The sequence below is a fragment of the Phoxinus phoxinus genome (assembly GCF_949152265.1).
Source record: "Phoxinus phoxinus genome assembly, chromosome: 16".
Classification (NCBI taxonomy): Eukaryota; Metazoa; Chordata; class Actinopteri; order Cypriniformes; family Leuciscidae; genus Phoxinus; species Phoxinus phoxinus.
The window spans coordinates 117,163-136,906 of NC_136891.1; the positions used below are offsets into that span (position 1 = coordinate 117,163).

Here is a 19,744-nt window from a genome sequence, read left to right on the forward strand (position 1 = left end):
AATTTAAAAAGAACTTCCGACATAGAGAACAGTGGCACAAGACGACAACAGTCCATGAAGCAGTGAAAAACTGTCTCACGAAGAGTGCAAAAAGGACAGTCATGATTAATATCAGGGTTTAAAACAGAGATAAAAGAATTAACAGCCACTGCTGTATGTAAAACTCTCCATTGCAAATCAGCAACTTTCTTCAACAATGGTGGTTTATACAGCGCCCTCCATTCAGGTCCAACACCATCTACCAGACCCAAGCGAGCTCTCCATGGAGTGTCAATCTTACCATTTAGTTTATCTTTATTCAAAATTTTCACAATCAATCTATATAACAATTTCTTGTCAGCATCATGAACAGACAAACAGGGATTATTGATTCCTAAGAAAAAACCTGTACAGTCCTTAAAGTCTGGGAGAATCTTCACCAAAGGAAAAACATCATCAACACTATAATGAACAGAACCATCACAATAAAAGTGCAACAATGTGCGTTCAGAGTCTGTTAAAACCTCTTTCCACTTTTTTAGCAACAACTCAATCATGCGAATAGAGTGCACCTTTACATGAGAAGCAAGTAGAAGAGCATTGTCCATGTTTGCACCTGTAAAATGAATAACATGTCCCAAAGTCACTACATTAGCCAAACAGAACTGTTTGAGTAAACTGGGACCTAGTTGACAAGCTGCACTCAAACGGGTCCCATACACAACTGGCTCTTGAAGAAGCCAGTACAGTGAACCGTGATGTTCTGTCCTCTCCGTCTTAAATAGATTCCAGACTTTTAACAGTCCACGGTAGAAACTCGGCAAACCACTGGTGTTGAGCTGTTTTAAGTCCATCAGAAACAATGTTCTGTCTAGGCCAAGTCCACCTAGCTGGTTCAGAATGCCAGCGGTCTCCACACCAGGTCTGCGGGACCACACAGAAACCTCTGCACAAACTGGAAACGAAAAGTCGCCCCTCTACTGTTCAGATGAATTACGCCTTGTCCTCCTTCATCTTTCGGCAAAAACAACACACTTTGAGGCGTCCAATGCAGACGATCCCAGAAGAAATCAACAAGAAGTGCCTGAATCTTTGGTAGCAGGTCTGGAGGAGGATCAACACACGATAAACGATGCCATAAAGTGGATGAAATCAGGTTGTTAATGACAAGAACTCTACCTCGATAAGACATCTTTGGTAAAATCCACTTCCATCTAGCAAAACAACCTTTAGTTTTTTCAAGAACATTATCCCAGTTTTTTAAGGACAAAGGTTTCTTCACCCAAAAAAACACCTAAATATTTTAACCCCCCCTCTGTCTTCCAATTTAACCCCACAGGCAAATTAAACTTTTTCTCCATCACTTCTATACAGAGAGCTTCACTTTTGCTCCAGTTTACTCTGGCTGAAGAAATTATACCAAATTGAACTATCACATTTGTCAGTATATCAATATCTTGTTGGTTATCAACAATGATGACTAAATCATCTGCATACGCAGATAGCTTTAAGGGTATATTGCACCATGGTAAAATCACACCTTTTAAAACAGATCTAAGTTTATGTAATAAGGGTTCAAACGCCAGAGAATACAACATGCCAGAGAGGGCACAGCCCTGCCTAATTCCCCGCTGGACCTGGAAAGGAGCGCTCAAAACACCATTGATTTTTAAAACACTCTGCACATCACAGTACAACGTCTTGATCTTGTTAATAAAATCAGAAGTAAAACCAAACGCACTCATTGTTTCCCATAAATATTTATGTTCAACGCGGTCAAACGCTTTTTCCTGATCAATAGAAACTAATCCCATTTTAAGACCAAAAAGCTTAGAGATTTCGAACAAGTCTCGGATAAGAACAATATTATCATAAATCAGCCTGCCAGGAACGCAATAGATTTGATCAGGCAAAATAACTTGTTCCATAACTTTACTAAGTCTGTTGGCCAACACTTTGGAGAGTATCTTATAATCAGTGCAAAGCAGGGACACAGGTCTCCAGTTCTTTATAAGCTGCAGGTCACCTTTCTTTGGCAGCAGGGTAAGAACTGCCCTCCTGCAACTTAAAGGCAGAAGTCCATTGGCTAAGCTATCTTTCAGCACTGCCAGAAGATCTTCTCCAATTAAAAACCAAAAAAACTTATAAAAATCTACTGGTAGACCATCTAATCCAGGAGATTTTCTGCTCTGCATACTCTGCAACGCTACATACAGTTCACCAAGGGAAATATCTGAATCCAGCACAACGTTACTTTCTTGTGCAACCTGGGGCAGACCAGTATAAAAACTCTGAGCTAACATCGGCTCTTCTTGGTGTTCACATTTATACAGTTCACAGTAAAAGCTGACAGCATGTTTACGAATAGCAGCATGATCAGACAACACATGCCCAGCATCAGACTTTAATCCATGAATGTATCTCTTTTGACCGTTTTTCCGCTCCAATCCAAAGAAAAAGTGTGATGGAACATCCATTTCTACCACATTTTTAAAACGGGACCTAATAAGAGCCCCTTGTGCTGATACCCCAAGCAGATTCGTTAAAACAGTCTTTTTGACCTCAAGAGCTTCAAAATACTGTTGATCTTTTGTGGCCTCAGCCAAAACCTGGAGCTCCTCTACTTCAGGCTCCAGAGCTTTCACAGACTTCAATAACACTTTGGTGACATTACAATTATATTGCTGACACAGCTGTTTTGTTTGAACTTTTCCAAAGTCCCACCATTGTTGTAGAGACACAAAATAATTTTTTATACTTTGATGATTTTTCCAAAAAGATACAAAAATGTCTTTAAAAATTTTATCTTCTAATAAAGCTGTATTAAAATGCCAATAGGCACTACTGGGCTTTACACACTTCAAAAAGACACAAATCAAGACAAGTGAGTGATCAGAAAACCCAACAGGGCTAATAAAGCAGTTTTTAACAACATTAGAATGATATTTAAAACAATAAAAACGATCGAGTCTGGCCATAGACAATAAATTGTCTTTACAGTGAGTCCAGGCAATTCACTTACAACATTCTGTTTAAAATGATTTGTTTTGTCCAAAATTTGTCTCTGGGATTTACTTGACTCACCCTGTTCTACTGCCTTATTAATCTCAGCAGGGAATTTTTTTGGGCATGATCTTATAAGATGACCCTCCAGTCCACACCCAAAACATTTCATTTTCCTTAGACGTTACATAAACGTTGTAATCATAATCATCCACTTTGAACTTGAACACTAATTTTAACTCTTCATTGTTGTTTTTAAGAATCATAAAAACCTGCCTTCTAAAAGAAACAACATGCTTCAAATGCGGAGATTTACAGCCAAGGCCAATTGTTTTAATCGGCGACATTATCTGCCCATGTCTTGAAAGCTCCCTCTCTAACATTTCATTACTAATGAACGGAGGGACTTGCGACAAAATGATCTTTTTTGCCGGATTAACGAGCGGCACCGCTTGAACCAAGATCTCCTTGATCGTTACACCTTGCTCAACAATTGTTGCAACTTTATCAAAGCTATCTAAAAAAATCACAACTCCGTTGTTCATCCTAGACGCGGATTTAACGCTATCATAACCAACAACCCCCCCCGACTGCCAAAGCGCAATCCTCAACAGAACAGTCTATAGTTGGACAAAGTTTAAAAGCATGTCGGCGCGTGAGCGTTTCCAGCCCCACGCCAACAACACCGCGAACCGGCATGACTCCCAGTCACACCGGCCGTCGTCGCCACCAAACAAAACTAAACCACTTTAAGCTACACCACTAACGATAACAGAGATATTAAATAAGACTAACACAACATAGAAAAAAGATAGAAAACAACACTCACGCAAAAAAAACACGCTCCCACTCTCGCATCCACTCGCCCAACTTCCGCTCAGAGAGAGAGAGAGAGAGAGAGAGAGAGATGGAAAGAGAGAGATGGAGAGAGAGAGAGAGAGAGAGTATTCAACACAAGCTTCACATTGTCAAGAATGAAGCCCATGGAACAAAAGTGTAATAATTTACAATATAATATTGTATTCATTGGTACAGAAAGATTGTGTCACAAGTCTAGTCTGTGTTTCTGTCTTGTTTCATGTTTAGTAGTTCCCAGTTAGGTTCATTAGTCATCCCAGGTGTTTCCTATTAACCACACCCCCTTGTTATCTTGTTTAGCTTGTCTGCCCTTGTGTTTAAGGCCCCGTTTACACGATGGGAAAACGCAGATATTTCTCTGCGTTTTGGCCTGTCATTTACACGAAAACGCTGTTTTTATCCCAGAAAACGATTATTTCTAAAAACTCCGGCCAAAGTGGAGATTTCTGAAAACGCCGGTTATGTGTTGTTGTGTCAACTGGGAGAAACGGGGTTTTAGGTTCTCTCTTGTCGATTCTGAGGATTCTGATTGGCTTGCATGGCTTTATCCTTCTCCCTACACTGCCGCCCATAGGTTTGGCATAGTTATAAAGGCGCTCAACGGCGTATTTATGCGGGTTGTGTGCACGATGTTATTATTGAAAACGGAGGGGGGGAAATATTCGTTTCTCTAAATACCCGGCTATGTGTAAATGTGGCCTAAGCCTGTGTGTCTAGTTCAGTTTATCAATCCTTAATGTTCGTTGCTGGTTGTTCTGTTCCCTCGCCTGGTTCCTGATCCTGAGTTTACGTTTGTATTGTTCGAGTTTGTGTAATAAAGCAACACTGCAAATGGATCCTACTTCCTTGTCTGCTTCAACCACCCATGACAGATTGACTAGTAGCAGACCTCTGTGAACCTGTCTGAGAAACTGAACGTCCAGAACTGATGTGAACACCTCATTCTCTCAGACACTCAATCACTGTAATTACACTTAATCAGTTTCAGAGTCTCTGCTATCTGCGTTCTCACAGTCACTAGCCCTTCGTCTGCCCACATTCCTCCGCTTACAGTAGGACCTTGTTCGGGATTGTTCGCTGGATTCCCTGAAGCCGTGTTCGGGTTACACTCGCGCATGATGGTGAAACCGTAGACGGAGGAGGTCTGGGTAATAGCGCCGGCCACACCGCTCTTCCGCTCGCCTCCTGACAGGCTTCACTGTTCTTGGGCTTTCACGGCTTGTTCTGATAATCCAGCTCAAACTGAGCCGTGGGGGATACTTCATTCAAAGATCTCAGAAGTTGGTGACGAGAGGTAACTCAATGTCCTTGCAATAAAACAAACCAGAGAGCATTTCATTGGTCCTGATGGCTAATTTTCTGGTGCGATGTCCTCTAAAGTGTATGGATGTAATGTAGTTCACCAGTAGTAGTCTCAGTTGAGCTGAGAGAAGTTCTCTCACGTGAAAAGCCCTTTGGGACTGTGATCTATGAGCTCTGTGATCGATATCTCCACACGTTTGCATTTCTAACCCGCTATAAAGCGTAGAGCGTGGACATGTCTTCTGTGCATATATCATGTTTGTTCAAAAGCAGGTGGAACTTCTACAAACTCTGCATGAGCGCAGGAATGGGCTTGTGTTTCTGAAGTGTGAGGACGAGACGTGCAGCTCCACTCAGAGTTAGGGTTAGAACTGAGAGTTAGAGTTCGCTGATCAGAAGCTGGAGCTGTCAGGACATATGTGCAACAACAACAAAATACACAATCTTTTCACAATTCTTTTTTATGTTGGTTTTTAAACTAAGCAAAAATAATTTCCCTGTTTTAAATTTAGCATTAAATATAAATGACAAAAGATAAATAAAAAAAGATTGACAGACCATTTAAGCCAAAGTGTGCATTTTATTTTATTTTTTATTTCATTTTTTTGTCTTTGTTCTTAAAAAAAAAAGAACAAATATGACAATTTCAAATAATAGGAACCCCTCAACATTTTGAACTTGCTAATATAATGGATTGAACACTCATGTGTGGCTGGATCTGTCAGGATGATGAATGCCACTCAGAGTCCGGCTAAATCACAACGGTGTGTGTTTCCACTGAGGTTATGTTGTGTGATATTGCTTGAATAAATCAATGTGTAAATTTAAGATGGCAACTGTTTTGTGTAACTTCTCAATACAGACCTTTGAACTGTTTACACTTGTCTGTTCCTCAAAAAGCAGTAAATGTTGCGAACTGCATGATGGTAATAGTGCAGTAATGTCATGCTAATGCAACCATAGCTACCATGCTAATCTGTATCCACTGCTGCGACTCTTTTCCTGCACACTGCCAGCTTTCCCAGCCTTTCCTTCTGGGTCTCTTTCTAACACAAAGTACATCAGAGCATTGCCTGGGCACCAGACCAACATCGAGCTCTTCATCTTCACGTCCGGCCAGAGTTTCCTCCGGGTTGCTAGCAGTGATTCTGTGTCTGTCTTTGGCAGGTTGTTGTTTTCTCAGCGGAAGAACAGAGACTGGTTTGTTGGTGTCCGATGAAGCTGCACTAATGCATTGAGACTTGCTTTCTGGTCTTACGCAACTTTAATGCACATGAAACACACACACACACGCACGCACGCACGCACACACACACACACACACACACACACACACTCACACACTCACATTCCCCTCAGATCTGATGGCCTCTGCTCTGCACATTCTAACACACACTACAACACACGAGGCACTGATGTCAGTGTGTGTGTGTGTGTGTGTTGGCACTGTGTTGTGTTGTTATTCCAGACTTCATCTCTCAGAGGGAAACGTTCTTCTGAACACTTGCAGCTGTTTAAGTGTCGCTCATTATTACTGTCATGAGAATCTTAATGATTCCTCCCACAGCGTTATTACATTATCTGAGGGCACTTAACATTTTGAAAAGATAGATTTGGAGATGAAAAAGTTGAAAAATAATCAAATTTGTGCATTTATTCGTGGCTGTTGTCTTAGTATTAAGGTCTCCCGAGAGCTTGTGTCTCATATTGTCCGTGTCCATGTCAAGTCACCTTTATTTATAAAGCTCTTTATACAATACAGAGTGTTTTAAAGTCAGTCAGCACAGCAGCGTAATTATCATCATTATCATCATTATCATCATTATCTGCTGAGGGATATTTCACAGAAACATCTGAACTCAAAAACTGCTTAGTAAACCTCGCCAGAACATCAAACTGTGCATGTGAAGATTAACCAGCAATCGGATCTGAACACAAATATTGTTCTGGAAATGACAGAAAGCTTGAAACAAAGTATATATTTACTCTGATAACAAACCCTTCTGTCTCTTTATCTCGAACAGAAATTGTGATTTATGCTGCCGGAATGGAGCGCTGTGTTGATAAATGTGTGTTTCCGAGTCTGGTTCCTGTGTTAGTGCGCTGATGAGGATAAGTGTGTGTAAACTTCAGTCCATTCATAACTGTAGATCTGCAACTCATCTCGCTTGTGGAGACACACAGTCGATCTTTCTGCAGTCACTGACGACTGAACTCACGCCTTCATCACAAACTTATAATTATATATTAATAGTGTTCTGCCAGTCTGTAAATCAGTGCAGTAAACCGTCAACCGTATTTTCCTTCAACCATATTCTGATAAAACAACATCAAGCACATGTGGAGAGCCGTATCCTTCATTAAAACAATCTGAACGTTTAATTTGCAATCATAGACGACACACGGCATAATGTGCTTCTCTTCTTTCCAGTGGTGTTTTAGGGTGGAGTGTGTGTGTGTGTGTGTGTGGACTGAGTGGTGTGTTTTAGGGTGGAGTGTGTGTGTTGAGTGTGTGGAGTGAGTGGTGTGTTTGGTTGGAGAGTGAGTGGTGTGTTTGGTGGAGAGTGTGTGGAGAGAGTGGTGTGTTTGGGTGGAGAGTGTGTGGAGTGTTTGGAGTGAGTGGTGTGTTTGGGTGGAGAGTGTGTGGAGTGTTTGGAGTGAGTGGTGTGTTTTGGTGGAGAGTGAGTGGAGTGTGTGGAGTGAGTGGTGTGTTTGGTGGAGAGTGTGTGGAGAGAGTGGTGTGTTTGGGTGGAGAGTGTGTGGAGTGTTTGGAGTGAGTGGTGTGTTTGGGTGGAGAGTGTGTTGAGTGTGTGGAGTGAGTAGTGTGTTTGGTTGGTGAGTGAGTGGTGTGTTTGGTGGAGAGTGTGTGGAGTGAGTGGTGTGTTTGGGTGGAGAGTGAGTGGAGTGTGTGGAGTGAGTGGTGTGTTTGGGTGGAGAGTGAGTGGTGTGTTTGGTGGAGAGTGTGTGGAGTGTGTGGAGTGAGTGGTGTGTTTGGGTGGAGAGTGAGTGGTGTGTTTGGGTTGAGAGTGAGTGGAGTGAGTGGTGTGTTTGGTGGAGAGTGTGTGGAGTGTGTGGAGTGAGTGGTGTGTTTGGGTGGAGAGTGAGTGGAGTGAGTGGTGTGTTTGTGTGGAGAGTGAGTGGTGTGTGTGGAGTGAGTGGTGTGTTTGGGTTGAGAGTGAGTGGAGTGAGTGGTGTGTTTGGTGGAGAGTGTGTGGAGTGTGTGGTGTGTTTGGGTGGAGAGTGAGTGGAGTGAGTGGTGTGTTTGGGTGGAGAGTGTGTGGAGTGTGTTGAGTGTGTGGAGTGAGTGGTGTGTTTGGGTGGAGAGTGTGTGGAGTGAGTGGTGTGTTTGGGTGGAGAGTGAGTGGTGTGTTTGGGTGGAGAGTGTGTGGAATGTGTTGAGTGTGTGGAGTGAGTGGTGTGTTTGGGTGAAGAGTGTGTGGAGTGAGTGGTGTGTTTGGGTGGAGAGTGAGTGGAGTGAGTGGTGTGTTTGGGTGGAGAGTGTGTGGAGTGAGTGGTGTGTTTGGGTGGAGAGTGAGTGGTGTGTTTGGGTGGAGAGTGAGTGGAGTGAGTGGTGTGTTTGGGTGGAGAGTTTGTGGAGTGTGTGGAGTGAGTGGTGTGTTTGGGTGGAGAGTGAGTGGAGTGAGTGGTGTGTTTGGGTGGAGAGTGTGTGGAGTGAGTGGTGTGTTTGGGTGGAGAGTGAGTGGAGTGAGTGGTGTGTTTGGGTGGAGAGTGAGTGGAGTGAGTGGTGTGTTTGGGTGGAGAGTTTGTGGAGTGTGTGGAGTGAGTGGAGTATTTGGGTGGAGAGTGAGTGGAGTGAGTAGTGTGTTTGGGTGGAGAGTTTGTGGAGTGTGTGGAGTGAGTGGTGTGTTTGGGTGGAGAGTGAGTGGAGTGAGTGGTGTGTTTGGGTAGAGAGTTTGTGGAGTGTGTGGAGTGAGTGGTGTGTTTGGGTGGAGAGTGAGTGGAGTGAGTGGTGTGTTTGGGTGGAGAGTGTGTGGAGTGAGTGGTGTGTTTTGGTGGAGAGTGAGTGGAGTGTGTGGAGTGAGTGGTGTGTTTTGGTGGAGAGTGAGTGGAGTGTGTGGAGTGAGTGGTGTGTTTGGGTGGAGAGTGTGTGGAGTGAGTGGTGTGTTTGGGTGGAGAGTGAGTGGAGTGAGTGGAGTGAGTGGTGTGTTTGGGTGGAGAGTTTGTGGAGTGTGTGGAGTGAGTGGTGTGTTTGGGTGGAGAGTGAGTGGAGTGAGTGGAGTGTGTGGAGTGAGTGGTGTGTTTTGGTGGAGAGTGAGTGGAGTGTGTGGAGTGAGTGGTGTGTTTTGGTGGAGAGTGAGTGGAGTGTGTGGAGTGAGTGGTGTGTTTGGGTGGAGAGTGTGTGGAGTGAGTGGTGTGTTTGGGTGGAGAGTGAGTGGAGTGTGTGGAGTGAGTGGTGTGTTTGGGTGGAGAGTGAGTGGAGTGTGTGGAGTGAGTGGTGTGTTTGGGTGGAGAGTGTGTGGAGTTTGTGGAGTGTGTGGAGTGAGTGGTGTGTTTGGGTGGAGAGTGAGTGGAGTGTGTGGAGTGAGTGGCGTGTTTGGGTGGAGTGTGTGTAGTGAGTGGTGTGGTTGGGTGGAGAGTGAGTGGATTGTGTAGAATGAGTGGAGTGTGTGGAGTGAGTGGTGTGTTTGGGTGGAGAGTGAGTGGAGTGAGTGGTGTGTTTGGGTGGAGAGTTTGTGGAGTGTGTGGAGTGAGTGGTGTGTTAGGGTGTAGAGTGAGTGGAGTGAGTGGTGTGTTTGGGTGGAGAGTTTGTGGAGTGTGTGGAGTGAGTGGAGTGTGTGGAGTGAGTGGTGTGTTTGGGTGGAGAGTGAGTGGAGTGTGTGGAGTGAGTGGTGTGTTTGTGTGTAGAGTGAGTGGAGTGAGTGGTGTGTTTGGGTGGAGAGTGAGTGGAGTGTGTGGAGTGTGTGGAGTGAGTGGTGTGTTTGGGTGGAGAGTGAGTGGAGTGTGTGGAGTGTGTGGAGTGAGTGGTGTGTTTTGGTGGAGAGTGAGTGGTGTGTTTGGGTGGAGAGTTTGTGGAGTGTGTGGAGTGAGTGGTGTGTTTGGGTGGAGAGTGAGTGGAGTGTGTGGAGTGAGTGGTGTGTTTGGGTGGAGAGTGAGTGGATTGAGTGGTGTGTTTTGGTGGAGAGTGAGTGGAGTGTGTGGAGTGAGTGGTGTGTTTGGGTGGAGAGTGTGTGGAGTGTGTGGAGTGAGTGGTGTGTTTGGGTGGAGAGTGTGTAGAGTGAGTGGAGTGTGTGGAGTGAGTGGTGTGTTTGGGTGGAGAGTGAGTGGAGTGTGTGGAGTGAGTGGTGTGTTTGGGTGGAGAGTGAGTGGAGTGTGTGGAGTGAGTGGTGTGTTTGGGTGGAGAGTGAGTGGAGTGTGTGGAGTGAGTGGTGTGTTTGGGTGGAGTGTGTGTAGTGAGTGGTGTGTTTGGGTGGAGAGTGAGTGGATTGTGTAGAGTAAGTGGAGTGTGTGGAGTGAGTGGTGTGTTTGGGTGGAGAGTGAGTGGAGTGAGTGGTGTGTTTGGGTGGAGAGTGTGTGGATTGTGTGGAGTGAGTGCAGTGTGTGTAGTGAGTGGTGTGTTTGGGTGGAGAGTGAGTGGATTGTGTCGAGTGTGTGGAGTGAGTGGTGTGTTTGGGTGGAGAGTGAGTGGAGTGAGTGGTGTGTTTGGGTGGAGAGTGTGTGGAGTGTGTGGAGTGTGTTGAGTGTGTGGAGTGAGTGGTGTGTTTGGGTGGAGAGTGTGTGGAGTGTGTGGAGTGAGTGGTTTGTTTGGGTGGAGAGTGAGTGGATTGTGTCGAGTGAGTGGAGTGTGTGGAGTGAGTGGTGTGTTTGGGTGGAGAGTGAGCGGAGTGAGTGGTGTGTTTGGGTGGAGAGTGAGCGGAGTGTGTGGAGTGTGTTGAGTGTGTGGAGTGAGTGGTGTGTTTGGGTGGAGAGTGTGTGGAGTGTGTGGAGTGAGTGGTGTGTTTGGGTGGAGAGTGAGCGGAGTGTGTGGAGTGTGTTGAGTGTGTGGAGTGAGTGGTGTGTTTGGGTGGAGAGTGTGTGGATTTTGTGGAGTGAGTGTAGTGAGTGGTGTGTTTGGGTGGAGAGTGTGTGGAGTGAGTGATGTGTTTGGGTGGAGAGTGTGTGGATTTTGTGGAGTGTGTGTAGTGAGTGGTGTGTTTGGGTGAAGAGTCGTGTCGAGTCGTGTCGAGTCGTGTCGTGTCGAGTAGAGTTGTGTCGTGTGTGACGCGTGTCTGCCGTTGCTCAGGAGCCGAAGCTCATGTCGAGTTGTGTCGTGTCGTGTCATGTCGAGTAGAGTCGTGTCGTGTCGTGTCGTGTCGAGTCGTGTCGAGTCGTGTCGTGTCGAGTCGAGTCGAGTCGAGTCGAGTCGAGTCGAGTCGAGTCGAGTCGAGTTGAGTCATGTCGAGTAGAGTCGAGTCGAGTCGAGTCGCGTTGTGTCGTGTGTGACGCGTGTCTGCCGTTGCTCAGGAGCCGAAGCTTGTGTCGAGTCGTGTCGTGTCGTGTCGTGTCGAGTTGAGTCATGTCATGTCGTGTCGAGTCATGTCGAGTAGAGTCGAGTCGTGTTGTGTCATGTGTGACGCGTGTCTGCCGTTGCTCAGGAGCCGAAGCTCGTGTTGAGTCGTGTCGTGTCGTGTCGAGTTGAGTCATGTCATGTCGAGTCGTGTCGTGTCGTGTCGTGTCGTGTCGAGTCGAGTCGAGTCGAGTTGAGTCATGTCGAGTAGAGTCGAGTCGAGTCGCGTTGTGTCGTGTGTGACGCGTGTCTGCCGTTGCTCAGGAGCCGAAGCTCGTGTCGAGTTGTGTCGTGTCGTGTCGTGTCGTGTCGAGTTGAGTTGAGTTGAGTTGAGTCATGTCATGTCGTGTCGAGTCATGTCGAGTAGAGTCGAGCCGTGTTGTGTCATGTGTGACGCGTGTCTGCCGTTGCTCAGGAGCCGAAGCTTGTGTCGAGTCGTGTCGTGTCGAGTTGAGTCATGTCATGTCGTGTCGTGTGTGATGCGTGTCTGCCGTTGCACAGGAGCCGAAGCTCGTGTCGAGTCGTGTCGTGTCGTGTCGTGTCGTGTCGTGTCGTGTCGTGTCGTGTCGAGTTGAGTCATGTCATGTCGTGTCGAGTCATGTCGAGTAGAGTCGAGTCGTGTTGTGTCATGTGTGACGCGTGTCTGCCGTTGCACAGGAGCCGAAGCTCGTGTCGAGTCGTGTCGTGTCGAGTAGAGTCGAGTCGAGTCGTGTTGTGAGAGAGCGACAGAGCGTTCACAGTCAGCCCACTAAACCCACTATCAGACCACAGTAAAATAACCCTCTACTTAAACAGAGCAATGCCCAACCAAGAAGCATCTAAACAAACCCAGCTCCGCTCACTTAGAAACATGTATAGATGGAAACAAAACAGTAAAGATACATATCTAAGTACAATTAGACAACCGAAAATTCAAGCGCTATTAGATCAATTCCTTGCCACTCCTTTCCCACACAATAGTGAAGGTACAAACCTAGCAGTAGACAAGCTGAACAGAATATTTGAGGTATCAGCAATATTATCCAACTTGAAAACCACAAAAAGAAAACCAAAAAGACCACATGCCACTGAGAAATGGTTTGACAACGACTGTAAAAAACTTAGGAAAGAATTAAGAATCCTATCTAACCAGAAACACAGAGATGCTGACAATGAGAACATCCGTCATCTCTATCATGGAAAACTTAAACAATATAGGAATACTTTAAGAAAGAAAAAAGAACAAAACACAAAAAGTCAACTCAGGGAAATTGAAGAATCCTTAGAATCCAACCACTTCTGGAAACATTGGAACACACTAAACAAAACTTACCATCAAGAACTAGCCATCCAGAATGGAGATGTTTGGATAAACCACTTCTCCAACCTCTTCAGTAATATAAACAAAAATCAGGAACAAAATGCCCTATATGACAAACTAAGGGTTTTAGAATCAACCATCAAAGACTACCAGAACCCCTTAGACTCTCCAATTACACTAGCCGAACTATTAGACAACATACAAACCTTGAAATTACAAAAAGCCTGTGGTGTTGATGGCATCCTAAATGAAATGATCAAATACACAGACCACAAATTCAAATTAGCCATTCTCAAGCTCTTCAATGTCATCCTGAGTTTAGGTACATTCCCCAACATCTGGAACAAAGGTCTTATTACCCCAATCCATAAAAACGGAGACAGATTTGACCCTAATAACTACCGTGGTATATGTGTAAACAGCAACCTAGGCAAACTCTTCTGCAACATCATAAACGGCAGACTAGCCCATTTCCTCAGAGACAGAAATGTCCTGAGCAAATGTCAAATTGGCTTTCAACCAAAATATCGCACATCAGACCATATATACACTCTCCATACCTTAATCGACAAGCAAGTCAACCAAAACAAAAGTAAAATTTTCTCATGCTTTGTTGACTTCAAAAAAGCTTTTGACTCCATTTGGCATGAAGGTCTTTTTCTTCAATTAATCCAGTGCGGCATCGGAGGAAAAACATATGACATCATCAAATCCATGTACACAAACAACAAATTTGCGGTTAAAATTGGTAATAAACACACAGAATTCCTCCCTCAGAGTCGTGGAGTGAGACAGGGCTGCAGCTTAAGTCCCACGCTGTTCAATATATACATCAATGAGCTAGCGAGGGCTCTGGGTCAGTCTGCAGCTCCTGGCCTTACTCTACTGGACACTGAAGTCAAGTGCCTTCTGTTCGCTGATGATCTGGTGCTGCTGTCTCCCACTAAAGAGGGTCTACAGCAGCATCTAGACCTCCTGCACAACTTCTGTCAGTCATGGGCCCTGGCAGTTAACCCCAAAAAGACTAAAATAATGATTTTCCAAAAAAGACCCAGCCGCCAAGACCAACATTATAATTTTAGATTGGACAACATGCTCCTCGAACACACGCAGGACTACACTTACCTTGGCATAAACATTAGCAACACCGGAAATTTTAAAAAAGCTGTAAATGACTTGAGAGAAAAGGCACGGAGAGCTTTTTACGCAATTAAGAGAAATATCCAAATTGACATCCCAATCAGAATCTGGCTAAAAATGATCAAAACCGTAATCGAGCCCATCGCGCTGTACGGGTGTGAGGTCTGGGGTCCACTCACAGACCAAGAGTTCACGAAATGGGACAAACACCCAGTAGAGACTCTGCAGACCGAGCTGTGCAAAATCCTGTTTGGGTGGAGAGTGAGTGGAGTGTGTGGAGTGAGTGGTGTGTTTGGGTGGAGTGTGTGTAGTGAGTGGTGTGTTTGGGTGGAGAGTGAGTGGATTGTGTAGAGTAAGTGGAGTGTGTGGAGTGAGTGGTGTGTTTGGGTGGAGAGTGAGTGGAGTGAGTGGTGTGTTTGGGTGGAGAGTGTGTGGATTGTGTGGAGTGAGTGCAGTGTGTGTAGTGAGTGGTGTGTTTGGGTGGAGAGTGAGTGGATTGTGTCGAGTGTGTGGAGTGAGTGGTGTGTTTGGGTGGAGAGTGAGTGGAGTGAGTGGTGTGTTTGGGTGGAGAGTGTGTGGAGTGTGTGGAGTGTGTTGAGTGTGTGGAGTGAGTGGTGTGTTTGGGTGGAGAGTGTGTGGAGTGTGTGGAGTGAGTGGTTTGTTTGGGTGGAGAGTGAGTGGATTGTGTCGAGTGAGTGGAGTGTGTGGAGTGAGTGGTGTGTTTGGGTGGAGAGTGAGCGGAGTGAGTGGTGTGTTTGGGTGGAGAGTGAGCGGAGTGTGTGGAGTGTGTTGAGTGTGTGGAGTGAGTGGTGTGTTTGGGTGGAGAGTGTGTGGAGTGTGTGGAGTGAGTGGTGTGTTTGGGTGGAGAGTGAGCGGAGTGTGTGGAGTGTGTTGAGTGTGTGGAGTGAGTGGTGTGTTTGGGTGGAGAGTGTGTGGATTTTGTGGAGTGAGTGTAGTGAGTGGTGTGTTTGGGTGGAGAGTGTGTGGAGTGAGTGATGTGTTTGGGTGGAGAGTGTGTGGATTTTGTGGAGTGTGTGTAGTGAGTGGTGTGTTTGGGTGAAGAGTCGTGTCGAGTCGTGTCGAGTCGTGTCGTGTCGAGTAGAGTTGTGTCGTGTGTGACGCGTGTCTGCCGTTGCTCAGGAGCCGAAGCTCATGTCGAGTTGTGTCGTGTCGTGTCATGTCGAGTAGAGTCGTGTCGTGTCGTGTCGTGTCGAGTCGTGTCGAGTCGTGTCGTGTCGAGTCGAGTCGAGTCGAGTCGAGTCGAGTCGAGTCGAGTTGAGTCATGTCGAGTAGAGTCGAGTCGAGTCGAGTCGCGTTGTGTCGTGTGTGACGCGTGTCTGCCGTTGCTCAGGAGCCGAAGCTTGTGTCGAGTCGTGTCGTGTCGTGTCGTGTCGAGTTGAGTCATGTCATGTCGTGTCGAGTCATGTCGAGTAGAGTCGAGTCGTGTTGTGTCATGTGTGACGCGTGTCTGCCGTTGCTCAGGAGCCGAAGCTCGTGTTGAGTCGTGTCGTGTCGTGTCGAGTTGAGTCATGTCATGTCGAGTCGTGTCGTGTCGTGTCGTGTCGAGTCGAGTCGAGTCGAGTTGAGTCATGTCGAGTAGAGTCGAGTCGAGTCGCGTTGTGTCGTGTGTGACGCGTGTCTGCCGTTGCTCAGGAGCCGAAGCTCGTGTCGAGTTGTGTCGTGTCGTGTCGTGTCGTGTCGAGTTGAGTTGAGTTGAGTTGAGTCATGTCATGTCGTGTCGAGTCATGTCGAGTAGAGTCGAGCCGTGTTGTGTCATGTGTGACGCGTGTCTGCCGTTGCTCAGGAGCCGAAGCTTGTGTCGAGTCGTGTCGTGTCGAGTTGAGTCATGTCATGTCGTGTCGTGTGTGATGCGTGTCTGCCGTTGCACAGGAGCCGAAGCTCGTGTCGAGTCGTGTCGTGTCGTGTCGTGTCGTGTCGTGTCGTGTCGAGTTGAGTCATGTCATGTCGTGTCGAGTCATGTCGAGTAGAGTCGAGTCGTGTTGTGTCATGTGTGACGCGTGTCTGCCGTTGCACAGGAGCCGAAGCTCGTGTCGAGTCGTGTCGTGTCGAGTAGAGTCGAGTCGAGTCGTGTTGTGAGAGAGCGACAGAGCGTTCACAGTCAGCCCACTAAACCCACTATCAGACCACAGTAAAATAACCCTCTACTTAAACAGAGCAATGCCCAACCAAGAAGCATCTAAACAAACCCAGCTCCGCTCACTTAGAAACATGTATAGATGGAAACAAAACAGTAAAGATACATATCTAAGTACAATTAGACAACCGAAAATTCAAGCGCTATTAGATCAATTCCTTGCCACTCCTTTCCCACACAATAGTGAAGGTACAAACCTAGCAGTAGACAAGCTGAACAGAATATTTGAGGTATCAGCAATATTATCCAACTTGAAAACCACAAAAAGAAAACCAAAAAGACCACATGCCACTGAGAAATGGTTTGACAACGACTGTAAAAAACTTAGGAAAGAATTAAGAATCCTATCTAACCAGAAACACAGAGATGCTGACAATGAGAACATCCGTCATCTCTATCATGGAAAACTTAAACAATATAGGAATACTTTAAGAAAGAAAAAAGAACAAAACACAAAAAGTCAACTCAGGGAAATTGAAGAATCCTTAGAATCCAACCACTTCTGGAAACATTGGAACACACTAAACAAAACTTACCATCAAGAACTAGCCATCCAGAATGGAGATGTTTGGATAAACCACTTCTCCAACCTCTTCAGTAATATAAACAAAAATCAGGAACAAAATGCCCTATATGACAAACTAAGGGTTTTAGAATCAACCATCAAAGACTACCAGAACCCCTTAGACTCTCCAATTACACTAGCCGAACTATTAGACAACATACAAACCTTGAAATTACAAAAAGCCTGTGGTGTTGATGGCATCCTAAATGAAATGATCAAATACACAGACCACAAATTCAAATTAGCCATTCTCAAGCTCTTCAATGTCATCCTGAGTTTAGGTACATTCCCCAACATCTGGAACAAAGGTCTTATTACCCCAATCCATAAAAACGGAGACAGATTTGACCCTAATAACTACCGTGGTATATGTGTAAACAGCAACCTAGGCAAACTCTTCTGCAACATCATAAACGGCAGACTAGCCCATTTCCTCAGAGACAGAAATGTCCTGAGCAAATGTCAAATTGGCTTTCAACCAAAATATCGCACATCAGACCATATATACACTCTCCATACCTTAATCGACAAGCAAGTCAACCAAAACAAAAGTAAAATTTTCTCATGCTTTGTTGACTTCAAAAAAGCTTTTGACTCCATTTGGCATGAAGGTCTTTTTCTTCAATTAATCCAGTGCGGCATCGGAGGAAAAACATATGACATCATCAAATCCATGTACACAAACAACAAATTTGCGGTTAAAATTGGTAATAAACACACAGAATTCCTCCCTCAGAGTCGTGGAGTGAGACAGGGCTGCAGCTTAAGTCCCACGCTGTTCAATATATACATCAATGAGCTAGCGAGGGCTCTGGGTCAGTCTGCAGCTCCTGGCCTTACTCTACTGGACACTGAAGTCAAGTGCCTTCTGTTCGCTGATGATCTGGTGCTGCTGTCTCCCACTAAAGAGGGTCTACAGCAGCATCTAGACCTCCTGCACAACTTCTGTCAGTCATGGGCCCTGGCAGTTAACCCCAAAAAGACTAAAATAATGATTTTCCAAAAAAGACCCAGCCGCCAAGACCAACATTATAATTTTAGATTGGACAACATGCTCCTCGAACACACGCAGGACTACACTTACCTTGGCATAAACATTAGCAACACCGGAAATTTTAAAAAAGCTGTAAATGACTTGAGAGAAAAGGCACGGAGAGCTTTTTACGCAATTAAGAGAAATATCCAAATTGACATCCCAATCAGAATCTGGCTAAAAATGATCAAAACCGTAATCGAGCCCATCGCGCTGTACGGGTGTGAGGTCTGGGGTCCACTCACAGACCAAGAGTTCACGAAATGGGACAAACACCCAGTAGAGACTCTGCAGACCGAGCTGTGCAAAATCCTGCTACGAGTTCAGCGCAAAACCCCAAATAATGCCTGTAGAGCAGAATTAGGATTATACCCCCTTATGATAACGATTCAAAAAAGAGCCATTAAATTCCATGCCCACTTAAAAGATAGCGATGAACAGACCCTCCACTACAAAGCCCTGTCCTACCAAGAGCTGAAGCCAGAGAGAAACGCCCTCGGCCGATTGGTGTTAGAGCTGACGTCACAAACTGACAATAAAAACACAGCCAGACCAAACCAAATAATTAAAACACAAAAAGAAAAATACCTTAAACATTGGACAGACTTAACAGAAAAACAGAGTAAATTGGAATGCTATTTGGCCCTAAACAGAAGATATGAATTGGCAGGATACCTGAGTAAAGTGAGCGACCCTAAACTGAGGAAAGTCCTGAGCATGTACAGACTCAGTGAACACAGTCTGACCGTAGAGACAGGCAGACACCGACAGAGCTGGCTGCCGAGGGAAGAGCGACTGTGCCCTCACTGCTCAGAGAATCAAGTGGAAACAGAGCTACACTTTTTGACTTCCTGCCCCAATTATACAGACATTAGGGACACTTTCTATCCCCTTTTCACAACCCACCAGAAAGACTTCCATCAGAAATCAAATCTGGACAAACTCCCACTCCTGCTTGGAGAAACCCCAGCGAGCTCAACCCTGGCTGCCCGGTATGTGAGGTCCTGTCACGACAAAAGAGCCTCCAGCAGGACAGAGCTACAAACTATACACCTAGAGACACTGATATAAATATTAGAAGATTTTATTGCAATGTTTATTTTGATGAAATTTTTATTTATTTATTTTTATTTTATATATTGTTAAGTGTTATGAATGCTTTGGCAATGTAAAGACTTCTTTCACCATGCCAATAAAGCTATTTGAATCTTGAATCTTGTGTCGTGTGTGACGCGTGTCTGCCGTTGCACAGGAGCCGAAGCTCGTGTCGAGTCGTGTCGTGTCGTGTCGAGTTGAGTCATGTCATGTCGTGTCGAGTCATGTCGAGTAGAGTCGAGTCGTGTTGTGTCGTGTCGTGTGTGACGCGTGTCTGCCGTTGCTCAGGAGCCGAAGCTCGTGTCGTGTCGAGTTGAGTCATGTCATGTCGTGTCGAGTCATGTCGAGTAGAGTCGAGTCGTGTTGTGTCGTGTCGTGTGTGACGCGTGTCTGCCGTTGCTCAGGAGCCGAAGCTGCGGGAGCTGCTGGATGTGGGGACTCTGGAGGGGAAGATGGAGAACCGGACGCTCACAGTGGTCAGCGGGATGGACATGGTCAGCATCTCATACCTGAACTTCGTGGCCTTTCACGAGGAGGTTGCCAAGGTAACGCTGCTCACACACCACACGACGACCAGCACACGTGTGTGATCACAGCCGTCGCTCGTCTCACAGCATCTCCTCAAAACTGGCAAACGTTCAGTGCCTCTCTTTAAATTACACATTCCATAATTAATTTTAAAATATATAATTTTGCTTTAGGAAGAGTTACACACGAGATTTAATCTGTAAAAACACACTATCCATCATACACTATGATCTGCACATGTGAGCGAGACCGATAGTTTTAGGATATTTATGATGATCTTG

The 19,744-nt window shown here is 45.6% G+C and overlaps 1 protein-coding gene across 1 annotated transcript in view; it reads left to right on the plus strand.

Moving 5' to 3' along the window:
* plcb1l (phospholipase C beta 1-like) overlaps positions 1-19,744 on the plus strand; it is a 165,937-nt gene that overhangs the window by 62,193 nt on the left and 84,000 nt on the right. Inside the window, 1 exon segment of the mRNA XM_079583437.1 lies at positions 19,340-19,480. Within this exon segment, the coding sequence (XP_079439563.1) occupies positions 19,340-19,480 (141 nt within the window).